This window comes from Myxocyprinus asiaticus, chromosome 47, assembly GCF_019703515.2.
Source record: "Myxocyprinus asiaticus isolate MX2 ecotype Aquarium Trade chromosome 47, UBuf_Myxa_2, whole genome shotgun sequence".
Lineage (NCBI taxonomy): Eukaryota > Metazoa > Chordata > Actinopteri > Cypriniformes > Catostomidae > Myxocyprinus > Myxocyprinus asiaticus.
Window position 1 is genome coordinate 20248909 of NC_059390.1, and position 20945 is coordinate 20269853.

The 20945-nt window shown below is 39.8% G+C and overlaps 1 protein-coding gene across 1 annotated transcript in view; it reads right to left on the reverse strand.

Annotated features, from left to right (window-relative positions):
• Window positions 1-247: 247 nt before the first annotated feature.
• pawr (PRKC, apoptosis, WT1, regulator) overlaps window positions 248-20945 on the reverse strand; it is an 86889-nt gene continuing 66191 nt past the window's right edge. The window contains exons 5-7 of the mRNA XM_051691183.1: window positions 12244-12346; window positions 10253-10357; window positions 248-1832 (exon numbers count right to left, since the gene is read on the reverse strand). Of these exons, the coding sequence (XP_051547143.1) occupies window positions 1746-1832; window positions 10253-10357; window positions 12244-12346 (295 nt within the window). The 3' untranslated portion in view covers window positions 248-1745. The remainder of the gene's footprint in view (window positions 1833-10252; window positions 10358-12243; window positions 12347-20945) is intronic.

Genomic DNA, 20945 nt, shown 5'->3' on the forward strand with positions numbered 1-20945 from the left:
GTATGCAAACTTTTGAGCACAACTGTATATATATATATATATATATGATGTTTGTTAAGTACAATTGTAAGTATACTTAATTTTAGTGTTTTTCGCACTAAATATATGGTGATTTTAATTAGTCGTATAACATTATATTAATAATAAAAAAATTCTGTATTACTGTAAGGAGAATGAGATTCTCACATAGGAATAAGAACGAGAATTAAGGAAAATGCGACATATACACTTCACAAACACAAATACATTTGTGATCATGAGAGATTTTTATTCAAACTTTAATTCAATCTTCTGTTCATGCATTAAGCAAAGTGATGGGACACAGAAATATCCCACCTCGATACAGTCTAAAAACAAATTACACCCTCCAAATACTTTACAGAATACATGTCATAAGCACTGATTAGCATCAGTGTAGATATGAACCCCAAAGTGGTGACCAAACATTTGCAATTTACAGAAATGTCACATTGCTGTCTTTATTGGCTATGAACACATTTAATAATATCTCCGCCATTTGATTTGGTTAATTAAAAATGTGCTGCAGTAGCCTAAGCTATTAATCTTACTAACTGTGCATAATGAGTAGCAACACCTATTGATACCACAAAAACAACTTGTAAACATTTGAATTGTGTCAAATGTAAAAATCAGATGATAAATCAATGATAATAATCACTATAAACAAGACATCTTAGAAGCTTCAAGCTGGAGACTTAATCATTGTGTCATTCTCTTGGAAAAAACTAAGGTTGAAATGACTATGAAAGATTCCGGATGGGATAAAATTAAAGGGATAATTCACACAAAACTTTGAATTTACTCACCCTCATGCTGGTCCAAAACTGTGGCATACTTTCTTCTGTGGAACACAAAAGAAAATGTTAGACAGAATGTTAGCCTCAGTCACCATTCACTTGATTGCATCTTTTATTCCATACAATGAAAGTGAATGGTGACTGAGGCTAACATTCAGCCTAACATTTCCTTTTGTGTTTCCATGGAAGTCAGTCAGTCACACAATTTGGGAACACCATGAGAGTGAGTTAATGACAATATTTACATTTTTGGGTGAACTATCCCTTTAAACAAGGTACCAACTGCCATGGACTATCATTAGTTACCCAGGTAAAATAAGCCAATAAACTCCTATTTTGGGTCATCACCTAACAAGCACATTTTTATATAATTTTTTTCTTTTTGTCATGAAAGCAATCCTTTGGAAACATGTGACAAAAAATGATCGCACGTTTAACCTGCATTATATGCTGAAGAGGTTCATGTTGCCAAGTTGGTAAAATTATTGCAATTTGAATGTCAAAACCCTTGAAGCTAGAAGAAAAACATGAACAAAACACCTCTTAATTTGGTGCCGCACCACGTACATTCAATTGCATTTCGTCTATTATGCTGCTTTTTTGCAAGCCTTAAAACAACAGTCAGCATAGCCTATGTACATACACATTTACATTAAATAGAATATTACTTCCTCATTACAACCCTTAATAATAGGAGGAGGTCTCAACTAACACTGTCGTGTGGCTGAGATCTTGCGGTTCTCCAGATTCTTGAAGCCTCATGACAACACACAAAGATCCTCTTCCAGAGAGCGACAACAACATGGACAGACAGAGCAGATAGTATAAAGGATGGAGCTGCAAGGCTGTCGTGTTCTTCAGTTAAACCTGTCAGGGTGCGACAGCAAGACCTTTAGACTCCATTAGTGATCTTTAGGTCACTTGGCTCTACCTTGTGAGTTGACCAACCACTTTGAGCAAGGTCTTATTCTCCTGTTTCAGCTGCTCGTTCTCATCTTCAATGTCATCCAGATCCTGAAAAACATGTAAAAACATTGGAAGAGCATTATATTTACATATATTTTGCAGGAGAATGCTTTCTGAGCAAACTCACAAACTCCCTCCGTTTACCTTCAAAATCTCTCTTCAAACTGCCCAAGTTTTCAAATTACACGACTCTTAAACTTCAAACTTTGAAATGGTCTTGACAAACTTTGCCTTTATAGTTTCTACCTGCTATTCTTCTCAAGGATTTCCCCTCTTTTCTATTGGACAATGATTATGTCTTTGTAATAGTGTTCTAATTACATATTTGCTAACGTTGTGTGCTCTGCTATTGTTCTGCGTAAAGTTGAGACAGATGGCATCTCTATTCCTGGGCCTCCTCTTCAGTGGAGCAAGAATAATAATAACAAATTAAACATTTGCAGCTTCAATTAGCTGTAAATGAGCTCCCTGCTGCTGTGCGGTCTCATCAAAAGCTCTTGCACTGAAGTGACAACTTTCATTTTCAGTTTCCTCTGTCACTAATGATGATGGACAATCCTTGGGATTACTTTTTGTAGACCTCAAAGCAAAGACTGTTAAGTAACAAGTTTAGCAGAACTTGTTAAACTCGAGAGGTCATGGGGAAAGAATACAATGCATGTATCTACGTGCACGACTACAGAAACTTCCACAAATTTTTCTCAAATAATTTTCTGATTATCATCACATTCAGAACTAGTTTGTAAGGATGTCCTTCCTTGTCTTGCATAGTATCTAATTTTCTGGCACTGACATGGGCTACATTCTGCAGGTTAATTACAGCGGTGAAGCTTTCATCATAGACTGCACTCCAAAACAAACTTTATCAGCCAAACCAATCACAGGCTGTGTCTTTTCAGATTTTAGGCAGTTTATAGAGGTAGGCATCTTTTGCACTGAACAATTACAACCTACAGTGATGTGAAAAAGTGTTTGCCCCCTTCCTGATTTCTTATTTTTTTGCATGTTTGTCACACTTAAATGTTTCAGATCATCAAACAAGTTTAAATATTAGTCAGAGATAACACAAGTAAACACAAAATGCAGTTTTTAAATGAAGGTTGTTATTATTAAGGGAAAACAAAATCCAAACCTACATGGCCCTGTGTGAAAAAGTGATTGCCCCCTAAACCTAATAACTGGTTGGGCCACCCTTAGCAGCAACAACTGCAATCAAGCGTTTGCGATAACTTGCAATGAGTCTTTTACAGCGCTGTGGAGGAATTTTGGCCCACTCATCTTTGCAGAATTGTTGTAATTCAGCCACATTGGAGGGTTTCGAGCATGAACTGCCTTTTTAAGGTCATGCCACAGCATCTCAATAGGATTCAGGTCAGGACTTTGACTAGGCCACTCCAAAGTCTTCATTTTGTTTTTCTTCAGCCATTCAGAGGTGGACTTGCTGGTGTGTTTTGGATCATTGTCCTGCTGCAGAACCCAAGTTCGCTTCAGCTTGAGGTCACGAACAGATGGCCGGACATTCTCCTTCAGGATTTTTTGGTAGACAGCAGAATTCATGGTTCCATTTATCACAGCAAGTCTTCCAGGTCCTGAAGCAGCAAAACAGCCCCAGACCATCACACTACCACCACCATATTTTACTGTTGGTATGATGTTCTTTTTCTGAAATGCGGTGTTACTTTTACGCCAGATGTAATGGGACACACATCTTCCAAAAAGTTCAACTTTTGTCTCGTCAGTCCACAGAGTATTTTCCCAAAAGTCTTGGGGATCATCAAGATGTTTTCTGGCAAAAATGAGACGAGCCTTAATGTTCTTTTTGCTCAGCAGTGGTTTTCGTCTTGGAACTCTGCCATGCAGGCCATTTTTGCCCAGTCTCTTTCTTATGGTGGAGTCATGAACACTGACCTTAACTGAGGCAAGTGAGGCCTGCAGTTCTTTGGATGTTGTTGTGGGGTCTTTTGTGACCTCTTGGATGAGTCGTCGCTGCGCTCTTGGGGTAATTTTGGTCGGCCGGCCACTCCTGGGAAGGTTCACCACTGTTCCATGTTTTCACCATTTGTGGATAATGGCTCTCACTGTGGTTCTCTGGAGTCCCAAAGCTTTAGAAATGGCTTTATAACCTTTTCCAGACTGATAGATCTCAATTACTTTCTTTCTCATTTGTTCCTGAATTTCTTTGGATCTCGGCATGATGTCTAGCTTTTGAAGATCTTTTGGTTTACTTCACTTTGTCAGGCAGGTCCTATTTAAGTGCTTTCTTGATTGAGAACAGGTGTGGCAGTAATCAGGCCTGGGTGTGGCTAGAGAAATTGAACTCAGGTGTGATAAACCACAGTTATGTTTTAACAGATGGGGCAAATACTTTTTCACACAGGGCCATGTAGGTTTGGATTTTGTTTTCCCTTAATAATAACAACCTTCATTTTATCTGAAACATTTAAGTGTGACAAACATACAAAAAAATAAGAAATCAGGAAGGGGGCAAACACTTTTTCACACCACTGTATAATACTAAGTGGGCACAATGTTGAAATAGCTTATTTTAAATAGCTGGGAACTATATATATATATATATATATATATATATATATATATACATACACACTATATTGCCAAAAGTATTCGCTCATCTGCCTTTAGACGCATATGAACTTAAGTGACATCCCATTCTTAATCCATAGGGTTTAGTATGACGTCGGCCCACCCTTTGCAGCTATAACAGCTTCAACTCTTCTGGGAAGGCTTTCCACAAGGTTTAGGATTGTGTTTATGGGAATTTTTGACCATTCTTCCAGAAGCGCATTTGTGAAGTCAGACACTGATGTTGGACGAGAAGGCCTGGCTCGCAGTCTTCGCTCTAATTCATCCCAAAGGTGCTCTATCGGGTTGAGGTCAGGACTCTGTGCAGGCCAGTCAAGTTCTTCCACACCAAACTCGCTCATCCATGTCTTTATGGACCTTGCTTTGTGCACTGGTGCGCAGTCATGTTGGAACAGGAAGGGGCCATCCCCAAACTGTTCCCACAAAGTTGGGAGCATGGAATTGTCCAAAATCTCTTGGTATGCTGAAGCATTCAGAGTTCCTTTCACTGGAACTAAGGGGCCAAGCCTAGCTCCTGAAAAACAACCCCACACCATAATCCCCCCTCCACCAAACTTCACAGTTGGCACAATGCAGTCAGACAAGTACCGTTCTCCTGGTAACCGCCAAACCCAGACTCGTCCATCAGATTGCCAGACGGAGAAGCGTGATTAGTCACTCCAGAGAACGCATCTCCACTGCTCTAGAGTCCAGTTGCGGCGTGCTTTACACCACTGCATCCGACTCTTTGCATTGCACTTGGTGATGTATGGCTTTGTATGCAGCTGCTCGGCCATGGAAACCCATTCCATGAAGCTCTCTACGCACTGTTCTTGAGCTAATCTGAAGGCCACATGAACTTTGGAGGTCTGTAGCGATTGACTCCGCAGAAAGTTGCCGACCTCTGCGCACTATGTGCCTCAGCATCCGCTGACCCCGCTCTGTCATTTTACGTGGCCTACCACTTCGTGGCTGAGTTGCTGTCATTCCCAATCACTTCCACTTTGTTATAATACCACTGACAGTTGACTGTGGAATATTTAGTAGCGAGGAAATTTCACAACTGGACTTGTTGCACAGGTGGCATCCTATCACAGTACCACGCTGGAATTCACTGAGCTCCTGAGAGCGGCCCATTCTTTCACAAATGTTTGTAGAAGCAGTCTGCATGCCTAGGTGCTTCATTTTATACACCTGTGGCCATGGAAGTGATTGGAACACCTGAATTAAATTATTTGGATGGGTGAGCTAATACTTTTGGCAATATAGTGTATATATATATATATATATATATATATATATTAAAACTCAGCAAAAAATTGCTTTTATTTTCAGCACTTAACAAACCTAACTTAACGTAAATATTTGAATGAACATAAAAAGATTCAACAACTAAGACAAACTGAACAAGTTTCACAGACATGTGAGTAACAGAAATGGAATAATGTGTCCCTGAACAAGGGTGGGGGGGGGGGGGGTCAAAATCAAAAGGAACAGTCAGTATCTGGTGTGGCCACCAGCTGCATTAAGTACTGCAGTGCATCTCCTCCTCATGGACTGCACCAGATTTGCCAGTTCTTGTTACCCCACTCTTCCACCAAGGCACTTGCAAGTTCCCAGACATTTCTGGGGGGAATGGGCCTAGTCCTCACCCTCCAATCCAACAGGTCCCAGACATGCTCAATGGGATTGAGATCTGGGCTCTATGCTGGCCATGGCAGAAATCACACACAGAACGAGCAGTATGGCTGGTGGCATTGTCATTGTGGAGGTTCATATCAGGATGAGCCTGCAGGAAAGGTACCACATAAGGGAGGAGGATGTCTTCCCTGGAACGTACAGCACTGTGATTGCCTTGAATGACAATAAGCTCAGTCCGATGATGCTGTGACACACCGCCCCAGACCAGACCATGACGGACCCTCCACCTCCAAACTGATCCCGCTCCAGTGTACAGGCCTCGGTGTAATGCTCATTCCTTCGACGATAAATGCAAGTCCGACCATAACCCCTGGTGAGACAAAACCACGACTCATCAGTGAAGAGCACTTTTTGCCAGTTCTGTCTGGTCCAGTGAAGGTGGGTTTGTGCACATAGGCGACATTGTTGCCGGTGATGTCTGGTAAGGACCTGCCTTACAACAGGCCTACAAGCCCTCAGTCCAGCCTCTCTCAGCCTATCGCGGACAGTCTGAGCACTGATGGAGGGATTGTGCGTTCCTGGTGTAACTCGGGCAGTTGTTGTTGCCATCCTGTACCTGTCCCACAGGTGTGATATTCAGATGTACAGATCCTGTGCAGGTGTTGTTACACGTGGTCTGCCACTGCGAGGACGATCAGCTGTCCTTCCTGTCTCCCTGTAGCGCTGTCTTAGGCGTCTCACAGTACAGACATTGCAATTTATTGCCCTGGCCACATCTGCAGTCCTCATGCCTCCATGCAGCATGCCTAAGGCACGTTCACGCAGATGAGCAGGGACCCTGGGCATCTTTCATTTGATGTTTTTCAGAGTTAGTAGAAAGGTCTCTTTAGTGTCCTAAGTTTTTATAACTGTGACCTTAATTGCCTACCGTCTGTAAGCTGTTAGCGTCTTAACGACCGTTCCACAGGTGCATGTTCATTAATTGTTTAAGGTTCATTGAACAAGCATGGAAAACATTGTTTAAACCCTTTACAATAAAGATCTGTAAAGTTATTTGGATTTTTACAAAATTATCTTTAAAATACAGTGTCCTGAAAAAGGAATAATAATACTTTGGAAAACTATGACGTTAGGAGATTAAGGTTTCAAACTTAAACAAAAAAATAAACTTTCAAGCTTAAAAATGTGGCCTAAACAAAACTGAACTAAACTAAACTTAAACAACATCAAGGTCCGAATCCAATATTTGTGTAAAATCTGTGTCTAAACTGTGTCCATCTGGTCTATTTTTTAAAGGCAGCATATACAGTACATCAATCTTGCATGTCAGGTAGTTAGTGGCAATAAAAGTGGCACTGTCATTCCTTGCCATGTATTCTCAAGTGGCATATGTTTACAGTTTTCAGTTAAAGCATTACAGCACTGTCCTCCTCATGTCTGGAACCTTTGTTTACACCATGTTTACATTCAGTCCTGCGACTGTATGTCTTAAGTTCCTTATAATAAAGAGACGTAAAATATTTGCCTGATGTTTCTTGTTTTGTCTGCAATAAGTCAAATCCCAGCAAGAGCAGAGCTGACTGTATTTGTTGGCACAAGGCTCTACAGCTTTGTTTGTCTTAGAATCTAACAAGAGAATGTACTGCAAGAAAACAGCTCTGCCATGAAAGGGACAGAACCACTAACTGGGTTTATCCCAGCAGAATGACTAAATGTGGATCAGTGTTTTAAAGTTGACCCAGAGCAGAAAGAGCTGGAAACATTGTGCTAGCTGGCCTACTGAATCACAGCAAAGCTAAGGTGGTAAATGTGAAAACTTGGGATGCCATCCTATGATTAAAAAAAAAAAAAAAAAAGTATCAAAGTAAAATTGTTAAAATTTGATTCATGTTGACTTGAACAGTAACTGGCCTCCACTTTCAAACAGTCACCCTTTTTAAACTGGTTCAAACTAAAATGGCATGAACTGAGGAGCAAGAATTGCAGCTTCACAGAGAGTCCATCCACTTCCACTGTGACAATAATAATAATAATTCCTTACATTTATTTAGCACTTTTCAAGGCACTCAAAGCGCTTTACATAGTATAGGGGGAATCTCCTCAACCACCACCAGTGTGCAGCATCCACCTGGATGATGCAACGGCAGCCATAGTGCGCCAGTACGCTCACCACCTATTGGTGGAGAGGAGAGAGTTATAGAGCCAATTAATGGATGGGGATTAGTAGGAGGCCATGATTGAGAATGGCCAATGGGGGAATTTGGCCAGGACACCAGGGTTACACCCCTACTCATTATGAGAAATGTCCTGGGATTTATAATGACCACAGAGAGTCAGGACCTCAGTTTAACATCTCATCTGAAAGACAGTGCCTTTTTTTTTTTTTTTTTTTTTTTTTTTTACAGTATAGTGTTCCCGTCACTATACTTGGGCATTAGAACCCACACAGACTGCACACAGTGAGCACCCCCTGCTGGCCTCCCTAATACCTCTTCCAGCAGCAACCTTAGTTTTCCCCAGGAGGTCTCCCATCCAGGTACTGGCCAGGCTCAACCCTGCTTAGCTATAGTGGGCAACCAGGCAAGAGCTGCAGGGTGATATGGCTGCGGGCCATACAAGCACATTAAACCTTTAGATCCATCCCTATAAGACACAATGTTTGTAATGTTGATCAAATAATTAATCAGGCTCAATTCAGTGACAGCGAGCTCACATAGAGAGTTATAGCAGGAAATGCACTCTGAGACCTGTGAGCATTTGTTACTCTAAAGGGGAGAATAATTGTAATCTTCCACTAAGCGGCAGAGCCGTTTTACAATATGGAGCTGATTGCTGTGAGATAGCAACCTGGTAATTTGGTAATCATTTCAGTCTGGTTGCCGGGCTGCGTGAGACACAGCTGTTTGAGGACAGGGAAATGGATGGAAAAAAATGGGAAAATAAGCTCTATGAAATAAAAACACCTGTAAACTAGACAGAGGAGAGATGCACCTTACTAAACAGTGTGAGTGGTTAGCTGATGAGTAATGTCCATTAGTACAGAGTAAACAAATGTAAATATATTGTGGTAAGCCAGATGCAGATGCTTTCAATTAGGACTTCACTTAATGGGATGCACAACTCCATGTAAAAACACATAATGACAAACACTTTACTATTTTTAGTAAAACCACAGTAACCACAAAATTTACCATGGTTTTAAATAAAATAGAATAAAAATTCTAATGTTTTATGGTTTTAAAATAACCATATGTTAACCATTATAGTAAAACTATAAATCATAATCATTCTGACAAAAAGAAAAACATGGTTACTACAATTTTACTATAGTAAGACCATGGTTAATTTGTGGTGCAATTGTTGTTTTTAAAACCATGGTTTCCAGCAAAAACACCCTTATGAAAATTAACCTTGGTTTCACTATAGTAAATCTGCAGTAACCATGTAACCAATTTTTGTGGTAAGAACCACGTTTTTAAAAACAACAGTACATGTACCATAAATTGGTGCGTAAAGGTATTGCAAGGGGACCCAAAATAAACGCTTCAAAAACTAACAGCCTCTTGTTTTCAGGCAACATTCATATATGTAGCAGAAATTGTGTGGGGACGGGTTATGAATCAAAGTTTAAAAGAATGTTTCACCCATAAATTAAAATTCTGTCATTGTTTTTAGCGCTTAACTCAAGTTCTTGTGTGAACATGCGAGCCACTGAGAACGAGCTTCTTTCTTGCACTGATGAATGTGCAATGGATGTCAAGATTTTCATTGAAAAATGACTTCAATTTCGGGCTGTTTCACAATAAAACGTATTGTATGCCTTGGAATATAAGACCTGGAATATGATGTACGAGTCGCATGGACTACATTTACAGTTCTTTTGTGTCCTTTTTTAAGCTTTAAAGTGAATTAACTGCCATTGTATTAAAAACTCTCCTGTTGTGTTCTGAAGAAGAGAGAAAATCATACGGGTTTGAAATGACATAAAGGTTAGTAAATTATTCCTTTAATACTTAGATTTACTGTAGGGGTCTGTTTAAATAAAATACAAATGAGCAATAGAAATAATGATGCTTAGCAAGAACCACTGATGACCCTGACTTATGATTATTTCTACCAAATCTAAATCTCTTCTGAATTGCATTACATGTAAACATTAAGAATATGTGAGATCTAGAAAGATTTTACAGCACATGCTTTTAAAATCACGTGTTGGTGTTACATGGCTGCCATCAGTTCCTCACCCTGTTTAGCAGGTCGATCTCCTCTTTCAGCTTAACGATCAGGTCGTCCTTGTCCTGATAGGCTTTCAACAGGCGAGCATTCTCCTGTCTCTCCAAGGCTAGCTCCTGCAAACACACACAATTCTGTCAGACAGAAAGCCTTGTATACATCTCAGCAATGTATCATTAAAGTACACCAGTAAAGATGGTAATTCTACTAGGAAAGAAAAAAAAAGATTTTGGCTAAGCACTTTTGCAGCATTTTATCTATTTCCACAGACATCCTCTTCTAAATGTTAGTCGATAATTTAGTTTTACTTAACCATTTTACATACTCTCTGAATTTAAGAATGAAAAAGTCTGTTCCTGTTGCTGTACTTTTAAGATTTCCATTTGTAAATAAAATCTGTTATAATCAGGGTTGGGAACCGAGAACATGTTCTTATTCAGAACTGGTTCTATTAATTAAAAAATACCAGAACAAAATGATTTATGACTTTTGATTATGTTAACAGTTCTTAAACGCATTCTTCCGCTGATTCAGGTAGGACACTGTGCTACAATACACTCACAGTCCTTCAGTACCATTAAGCGCAAAACATACAGTCCTAACGAATGATTCTTATGAGCTGGTTCTTTTAAATCTAAATCGCGAAACATACAGCGTGACCAGTGTAATCTGATTCCCAAAAAATTACTATTACAGTACGAGTCGGTTCTTTTGAATCTGCAGTGTGAAACATAAGAGCATGACCAGTATAGTTTGATTCCCTAACAAATGACTCTTATTTGCTGGTTCTTTTGAATCTACACCGCAAAACATACAGCGTGACCAGTGTAGTCCAATTCCTGAACAATCTACTCTTATTTGCCGGTTCTCTTGAATCTACACTGCAAAACATACAGTGCGACCTGTGTAGTCTGATTCCAAAATAAACAACACTTTAGAGTAGGTTCTTTTGATTCTATACCACAAAACAAACAGCACTACCTCCTGAATGAATTTCTCTTATCAGCTGGTTCATTTTATTAAATGAAAAACATACTAAACCGTAAGTAATTAATTTTGTCATGTCCGACTTCAAATGAACCCAGAACTTTTGATGTCAATACCATGATAATTAAAAAAAAATAAATAAAAAAAAAACTGTTTCGCAGCTTAGTTTAAATAAATGGTCTGGGTGGACTGGGGAGGGAGCTTTGCCTTGTGAATGTAGAGTCTGTACAAATTGTTGTATTAAAAAAAATAAAAATAAAATAAACATCTTTTCAATTACGTACATCTCCCTTTCTAAAGTAGCTTTTCACTTCTCTGAAGAGTTGAGTTCTATTCAACCATCAAAACTAAAAGTTAAAGCATTATTTATCTTTGTTTTCAAAACTAGCAAAAGTCTTCATTGAACATTTATATATGGATTTATTGCAAGACATGTCAGTGTCCAATTAAGTTGAAGGTTATTAAAGTGCAATCTGAGTCATGCTGAGAGATATCTAACAAAATGAACCTGCTGCAGATCATGGAGCAAAAAAAAAAAAAAAAACTCACGGTTTACAAAATCTGGAAATTGACCCCATGCTGACTTGAAAATTGAATATCAGTATATAACAAAGATTTGATGCAGGCTCCTGCTTTAAAAGTATGGTGACATTTGAGAGTGAATTGCACAGGGTTTGGACTCGAGGTGTTTCATAAAAGCAGTGTAGACAGAGATGTCTTCCAGTGAAAGGTCAGAGTTACAGAACATTCCTTTAACTTGTGCGATAATGCACACAGACATAGGCCTCCACTGACCAATGAGAATTTCAGAGGTGCGGGATCAGCTGTGCTTTCGGAAATCCAACTGGCTGCATTCTCATTTGATTTCAAGCGGTTCTGTTTTTTCCATATCCTCAGAGCAGATCAGTCAAGCTCAGTCAGAGCTTTCTCCTGAGTAAATGACCAAAGGTCTATGATGTGAAAAGCTGGATGTGTGCAGGGCATTTTGATCTTGATAAAAGACATGTATACACACCCTTTCTAGATCCTCTATCCTCCTCTCCAGTGCTACAGGGACGCCGGCACTGACTTCCCTTCCATGTCGCTGACGATGTCTATTTCCTCCTCCATCCTCATCACTGCACACACAAAAAGACACTTTTGAAAAATGCGCAAACACTACTAATGCCAAATCCACCTATTCAACATCTTACATACAAAAATAACATCTAAATAAATAAATGCTCCTTTTTCAACATGTGAAGTACACAACAAACTAAAAGGGATCATAGTTATTAATATTCAAATAGCAGTGTGGAACAGTGTGCCTTGTTCATAGTGCACTTCAACAGTACAATACCTCTTAATGGAGGGCCTTCTTAAAACCATAAACAAAAACAGGCGCACACCTTTTCACTTAACATTCTGCATACAAAGGATGCAGTCTTTTCACACATTTATCACATTTCAAATGAGACTTCAACTTTTCTAGCATATCAGCTTAGAAAGTGCATCATTTATTTCACAGAAGTGGAAATAGAAAACCGAAGTACAAAATTATTAGAGTATGAAAAGCCTTTTTATGGCAGAGTAGAAGGCATTAGAGCATTAGAGCAATATGCTTTCATTAGCGAGGAGAACAGACCTGCTTCTACGAGGACTGTGCCTTGGGACACGCTGTGCAGCTAGTCGAAAAAAAAAAAAAAGACTATCGGTCTTCTTTTCCATTAGTTTTCACTCTCTCCCTATCTCTCTCACCCACTGCACCTTCTAGGCCCAGACACTCAAGGAATATCGCTCTGGTTTTTTCAACCAGCTTTATTTCCGTAATTACAGACATGGAAGGACTTGGAGAGGATTCCTTTATAAAATTTCACTCTTTCAGTCGATAACTCTCACCGTGAATCAAACTATTGGGCTGTGTTTTTGCTTCAGTGTGAAATTGTGCGCGAGGGCTGCAAGTACATTCCTCAAAAATGTGAGGAAACAAGAACTGACTTTGAATTGAGAGAAAAGTTCATGTGTGGTCTGTTTTTTCCTACTGCCTGCCCAAGGTCAAGGATTAGCAGTTTTATGAACTGCCAGCAATGGAGATCATATTAAAGATGAATGTATGAAAAGTTAGATGTGGTAACACATTGTTTAATAGTGAAACTTTTTAGATAGCATGGCTTTGTACAGGTATTGCAGAAAAACTACAGCATTTGTGTACTTTGAACTTTGAAGAGTTATCTGTAAAAATGTGTTCTGGATAGTTTCCAGGGTGCAAATTTCTGAAATGTAGGATGGCAGACGAAGAGTCATTTATACAGAGGAAAGTGATACCTAATTGGTTGATTCAGCAATATTTATCAAGAAAGCGCTACCTGATTGATTGGAGAAACTATAATTCAACCCTAACCCTACCCCCCTAAACCTAATCCTAACCAATCAGTTAGCACTTTACTCATAAATATAAATGAGTCTTCCCCTGCCATCCTACTTGTCAAGGCATTTCCATGTGGATGCTAAGGTGTTCTGAGTGGTTGTTAGTGACACTGCCATATGATTGCTAGGGTGTTCTGGGTGGCCACTTACAGTACTGTACCAAGTCAAAAGAGCCAAACTCCAAGATCCTATGGTATTCTGCTCCCTGAATATGGGCCAGTTCCCTCCTTCCAAATAATTATATTGGATTTTTCAGTCGTTTTAGTGTCTGCCAGTGGTCAATTGCAAGTCAGATCACTTAGAAAATAATACAACACCTCTCCTCAATAAGCCATACAATTGGGGCCTGGGTAGCTCAGCGAGTATTGACAATGACTACCACCCCTGGAGTCCTGAGTTCAAATCCAGGGTGTGCTGAGTGACTCCAGCCTTGTCTCCTAAAGCAACCAAATTGGCCCGGTTGCTAGGGAGGGTAGAGTCACATGGGGTAACCTCCTTGTGGTCGTGATTAAGTGGTTCTCGCTCTCAACGGGGTGCGTGGTAAGTTGTGTGTGGATCGCGGAGAGTAGCCTCCACTTGCTGGGAGTCTCCTCGGTGTCATGCACAATGAGCCACGTGATAAGATGCACGGACTGACTGTCTCAAAAGCGGAGGCAACTGAGACTTGTCCTCTGCCACCCCGATTTAGGTGTCCTCGCGCCACCAGGAGGACCTACTAAGTAGTGGGAATTGGGCATTCCAAATTGGGAGAAAAGGGGATAAAAATAAACATTTTTTAAATAAGCCATAAAATTTCGTGTTCATATCAATGCGGGATGAGTTACACACTCAAGTTTAATACTTAAGGGTTTATACATATCCCTAACCCTAAGTTTGAGCTATATTAATAGTGATGCTTGCCTAAAGCCCAAAGTATACTTTCGGCAATTTTTTCATCAGCAGAGTGCTTGAGCACTAAACACGTGCAACATGATTTTTCTAACCACCCGTACTCTGAATGCGCAGTATGTGCATGCGCCTGGAATTATTTGCACTAATTAGTGGGTCCACAAGGTGGCAAAACCTAATTAAGCCATTGCAGTCATGAAGAAGCGCTAGATGTTATCGCTGCAAAACAACAGGAGACGAAGGTAGTAACAACAGTGGATATAAACATCAAGAGCTCATGTGTGAGGAAGTCAGGAGATACCTGCATTTCTATAACTCGAGCCTGAAGGAATATAAAGACATCTTTATAGATCTTAACTCCTGAAGAGAAATAGTCCAGTATCTTATAGCAGTGCATGTGCCAATCGTGTATGCACGCACAGTGAAATGAAGTATACTTTGAAAATGGCTAGTGTTGAACTGTAGCCAGACCCAAAACTGTAGCCAGCGGCACACTAGCAGACTCCAAACAACTCGATTTTGTCTGAGGGTGTCACGCATGCAGACTGTTCTGCGGTCAAAAGTTGCTGACGCCATCCTACCTGTGTCTGTTCTGCTATCCAAAAGAAAGAAGTGATCGTGAAGATTAACCTATTCCTATATATAGCCGCCAAAATGCTATATCCGTGTTTTGATTATGAATTACAGTGACGAGCTGACCTACAGATTTCTTCTTCATCCAGGTGGTCTTTGATTGTTTTGGTGCGGATCCAAGTGCGATTGCTGTGTTCAAATATGCTTATACAAACCAAACCAAAGCAGAAATGCACCAGGTTCTGAAACAAACGCTCCAAACGACTCAGGTGTGAAAACACCCTTAGAAAGGGATTCACGGAGTTACCTTTTGAAAGTGCATGGTTGTATATTTATTCCCTCCTATGCAGCTTTCAGTGAGTAAAGAAATTATGTTCAATAGTAACAGACTGTTGTGCCTCCGCTTTCTGTTGTCATTCAAGTGTAAGAAAAAAAAGTCAGGAAAAACACTTAGTGTCAGAATCACTATGGATTACAATCAGCATTTGATAATATTATGCCAAGTGCGATGAAATCAGGGAAAGAAGCTCATCGGTCACTTGAAGAAAACACAAGAGCCTGCCCCGGCGACAGAACGATTTTTTCAAGCAAGTATGATGTGCTTTTTCAGTTTTTGATCCATTAACTCAGTTATTAACGACCTCCAGCTGACAGATGCTAATGCGCGCTTCATCTCCCTCCACCTGGCCGGCGATTATATTAATGAAGCTCACACCTGAAAATGACTGGAAAATCGGCTAGTGTGGTGCCGGCTTTAGACACACCACTTATTAGAAGTCTCTCTAAATTCTTTGATTTTACATCTCCTTGGCTAATCTGCATTTCTTCTCCAGAGAATGAACTCACTATTAAGCATATTCTTAGATCTACAAGTTAAAATTGGACAAAACCCGCTCTAAACGATATGTGATTTACATTTCAAACACTTACATTACTCAGCTAGAATATATATATATAAAAAAAAAAAAAATTAAATCATAAATGTTCTGGAAATTCCTGTGAAATCAGCTTTGAAAGTGACAAACGCAACACTGGCCCTTAGAAATATCCCATTCTATGTGGAACTTGCTTAAATCATCTCACCTCTCTCCTCAAAAACCCTCATCTCACAGAAAGCCAGAAGGGGGCTTTGGCCCCCATAATATTAACATTATGGTCTGGGAGATGCATTCAGGCACTGAAAAGCCATTTGCTAGCTCAAATATTCAGTGGAGTTATTCCCAGAATGCCTCTCTTTTGACTGACAGCTGTTCTAATCCTCCTGCTAATGAGGAGGTATGGTGAAGTGCTTGATTTAATGATATTCAGATATTCAGGTAATGCGTAGAGAAAAGCACTGATGTGCAAACCAAGCAGTGTAATGCTTATGGACCCAGACATTTTTTTTGCAAAGGTAAGCACCAATATTATTGCGAATACTTAGGATTAGGGATTTTAACAAATGTCCAAACCTACAGTTGAAGTCAGAAGTTTACATACACCTTAGCCAATTACATTTAAATTCAGGTTTTCCACAATTCCTGACATTTAATCATAGAAAAACATTCCCTGTCTTAGGTCAGTTAGGATCACTTCTTTATTTTAAGAATGTAAAATGTCATAATAATAGTACAGAGAATGATTTATTTCAGCTTTTGTTTCTTTCATCACATTCCCAGTGGGTCAGAAGTTTACATACACTTTGTTAGTATTTGGTATCATTGCCTTTAAATTGTTTAACTTGGGTCAAATGTTTTGGGTAGCCTTCCACAAGCTTTTCACAATAAGTTGCTGGAATTTTGGCCCATTCCTCCAGACAGAACTGGTGTAACTGAGTCAGGTTTGTAGGCCTCCTTGCTCGCACACGCTTTTTCAGTTCTGCCCACAAATATTCTATCGGATTGAGGTCAGGGCTTTGTGATGGCCACTCCAATACCTTGACTTTGATGTCCTTAGGCCATTTTGCCACAAATTTGGAGGTATGCTTGGGGTCATTGTCCATTTGGAAGACCCATTTGTGACCGAGCTTTAACTTCCTGGCTTAAGTCTTGAGATTTTGCTTCAATATATCCTCATAATTTTCCTTCCTCATGATGCCATCTATTTTGTGAAGTCCACCAGTCCCTCCTGCAGCAAAGCACCCCCACAACATGATGCTGCCACCCCCATGCTTCACGGTTGGGATGGTGTTCTTTGGCTTGCAAGCCTCGCCCTTTTTCCTCCAAACATAATGATGGTCAATATGGCCTAACAGTTCAATTTTTGTTTCATTAGACCAGAGGACATTTCTACAAATGATCTTTGTCCCCATGTGCACTTGAAAACTGTAGTCTGGCTTTTTATGGCAGTTTTGGAGCAGTGGCTTCTTCCTTGCTGAGCAGCCTTTCAGGTTATGTCGATATAGGACTCGTTTTACTGTGGATATAGATACGTGTCAACCAGTTTCCTCCAGCCTCTTCACAAGGTCCTTTGCTATTGCTCTAGGATTGATTTGCACTTTTCGCACCAAACTACGTTCATCTCTAGGAGACAGAATTCGTCTCCTTCCTGAGCAGTATGATGGCTGTGTGGTCCAATGGTGTTTATACTTGCATACTATTTTTTATATAGATGAGTGTGGTACCTCCAGGTGTTTAGAAGTTGCTCCCAAGGATAAACCAGACTTGTGGAGGCCCACAACATTTCTTTCTGAGGTCTTGGCTGATTTATTTTGATTTTCCCATGATGTCAAGCAAAGAGGCACTGAGTTTGAATGTAGGCCTTAAAATCTATCTACAGGTACACCTCCAATACAGTACACCTCTTATCAGAAGCTAATTGGCTAATTGTCTAAAGGCTTGACATAATTTCTGGAATTTTCCAAGCTGCTTAAAGGCACAGTTAACTTAGTGTATGTAAACTTCTGGCCCACTGGAATTGAGATATAGTCAATTAAAAGTAAAACAATCTGTCTGTAAACAATTGTTAGAAAAATTACTCGTGTTATGTACAAAGTAGATGCCCTAAATGACTTGCCAAAAATATAGTTTGCTAATATTAAATCTGTGGAGTGGTTAAAAAATGAGTTTTAATGACTTCAACCTAAGTGTATGTTAACTTCTGATTTCAAATGTAAATATTAGACTTTGGTGCATATCTCGTCCAACACCTTTTGTGCTATGAATATGTACAGTATGATACATCAAAACTGTGCTGCTTGTTGAGGAGAGATGTGCTATTACTTTTCTAAGCAATCTGACTCATGATTTTCACCTGGAGGACAATAAAATGGGCAAAAAAATCCTATTGACTTACACTGGAGGAGGAATCATATCAAGGGAGCAGAATATCAAGAGACTTTGAGGTGGACTCTTGATTAGGATCAATAAGAAACCAACTAACTTACCCAGAACACCCTAGCAAACAAATAGCAATGCCCTGGGATCCACCCAAAACACATTAGCATCATGGTAGTGAGTTATGCACAACTCTAGTTTAAAAAATGCAATTGGTCCAGTCATTTTTCAAAGACACAGCTGTTTTGTTCAACACCGAAGATAACAGAAACGTTGAATAAATGAAATGTTCTGAATCCTTAAGAAAAAGGTAATGTAATATGTCCGGAATGGTGAATTATATTTTGCTGTGGCTCTATCAGTGTAGTGTTGTTTGTATCTGATTGGCTGTGAGAATGAAGCAGATGTCCAATCTGATTGTTCATGTCCTGAAAATGTAACAGCCACTCTGTAGCATTAGTCCCTTGTGGAGAGGAAACAGGAGGAGGCAGAGGTAATGATCTGCTCCTGAAAACTCAGCAGGGGTGTGTTTGTGAGTGAGAGATTGAGAGAGAGATGGTAAAAGTCATCACTACAAATATGTTGGCCATACAATCTGGATGCACTGCCCTACAAAGCCAAAACAAAGTAACTATGTCAACATTGAGACCAATTTTCTTGCTTAATGTGGATTGTAAAATAGTCTCACTTCATTGTCCCTGAATCTGAGCAGAGTTTAGTCAAACAATCAGAAATAAATATTTTGTGAAATATATCACAATGAGAGTAATTTAATAAATCACAGCAGCGGTATAAGATTTTGGTCATTCCTTGGTCAAACCTTTAAATAATAAAACACCAGAGTAAACAATAGCAGACATGTTCTACCTCTCTTTGGTGTTTCTGAAATGTTAAATACAGCAATTGGACTGTAATTTCATTTTGATCGTTAGCTCCTTTCATTCTGATTCTGTAAACACAAACAGCATTGTGAGCGTGTTTGTAGCAATCTAACTGATGGCAGCTGCTGGTTCTGCCACCCACCTGTCGCTCCGGCTGCAGCAAAGCCCTGGGTGTTTCACTGTGAATGTAAGGGCAGAAAAATGGGCGACTAATCAAACGGACAGACTGAGCTTCATGCTTTTGTCTGCATTGGCCTGAATTTCTTGTTTCATACAAATGCATGAGGCCATGTGATTGTAAATTGGGAAGTCTGATCCGTTTCAGCAAATCAGTTTGTTCAGATGATTTGTTCAAATTAATTGTTTCCAAAAAATCAGTCATCATTATTGAGTCAACACTCGAAAGTGTTCGCAAAAGTTCTTGGTGTAGAATTTGTCTTCATTTTGTAGTAAAATAAATATTTAAATACTGATTTATTAAATTTTTTTACTCCAAGTTGTCACCCATCTCACTGTTTTATTCTCAAAAGTTCTCCTTTACAGTTGAGTGATTTACAAACACTTTGTAAACTGTTTGATAGAATCATAAAAAAATAAAATAAAAAATAAATAAAAAAGAATAATTTGTAAACCACACATCAATGTGTAAAAATTTATAAACCTATAAATGTGAAGGTTGTCAATGTTAAAGATATATTTTCTTAAGAAATGTGAGTGGTGGGGGGCCTGGGTAGCTCAGCGAGTATTGACGCTGACTACCACCCCTGGAGTCGCGAGTTCGAATCCAGGGCGTGCTGAGTGACTCCAGCCAGGTCTCCTAAGCAACCAAATTGGCCCGGTTGCTAGGGAGGGTATAGTCACATGGGGTGACCTCCTCGTGGTCGCTATAATGTGTGGTTCTCGCTCTCGGTGGGGCGCGTGGTGAGTTGTGTGTGGATGCCGCAGAGAAAAGCATGGGCCTCCACACGCGCTATGTCTCCGCAGTACTGCGCTCAACAAGCCACGTGATAAGATGCGCGGATTGACGGTCTCAGACGCGGAGGCAACTGAGATTCGTCCTCCGCCACCCGGATTGAGACGAGTCACTACGCCACCACGAGGACTTAGAGCACATTGGGAATTCGGCATTCCAAACTGGGGAGAAAAGAGGAGGGGGAAAATAGAGAAAGAAATGTGAGTGGTGCTTAAAAAGAAAAAAAAGTGTTTGTTTTAGGATAAAGACAAGGGGGAAAGTCCAATTAGGTCTCAAAGTTTTCTTTGAAAAAAAAAAGTTTTCTCTTTCTTTCAAATTTGTCTGCTCAGCTTGATACATACAGTCCAATTGTATCCTTTAAGTGGGAACAAATTTAGGCCTGACTTTACTGCCAACTAAGAGAATGAAAGCTCTTCTGGCACTCTTACAACAGCTCTGAAAATGAGTCCAGTTAAGCCATGCTGTCGTTTGACAGGCTTTAAATCCCTTTCTTCTGACAAGAGTCTTCTTTTTCAGCAGTTTTTCTCAAGCAAATGTTCAGCCAATTTTTTTTTTTTTTTTTTTTTTTTTTTGCATTTCAGAGAAGCAAGATGAGTGCATGGTCCAGAGCTGTGGTTAATGACTAAAACTGAGGCTTTAATTCCTTCAATCTGCCAGTGTGCAACGTCAGCACAAGGCTGGAGAAATCATATCTTACCCACTGATAAATATGAGCAGTGTGGGGTAGTAACTAGAAGTATCA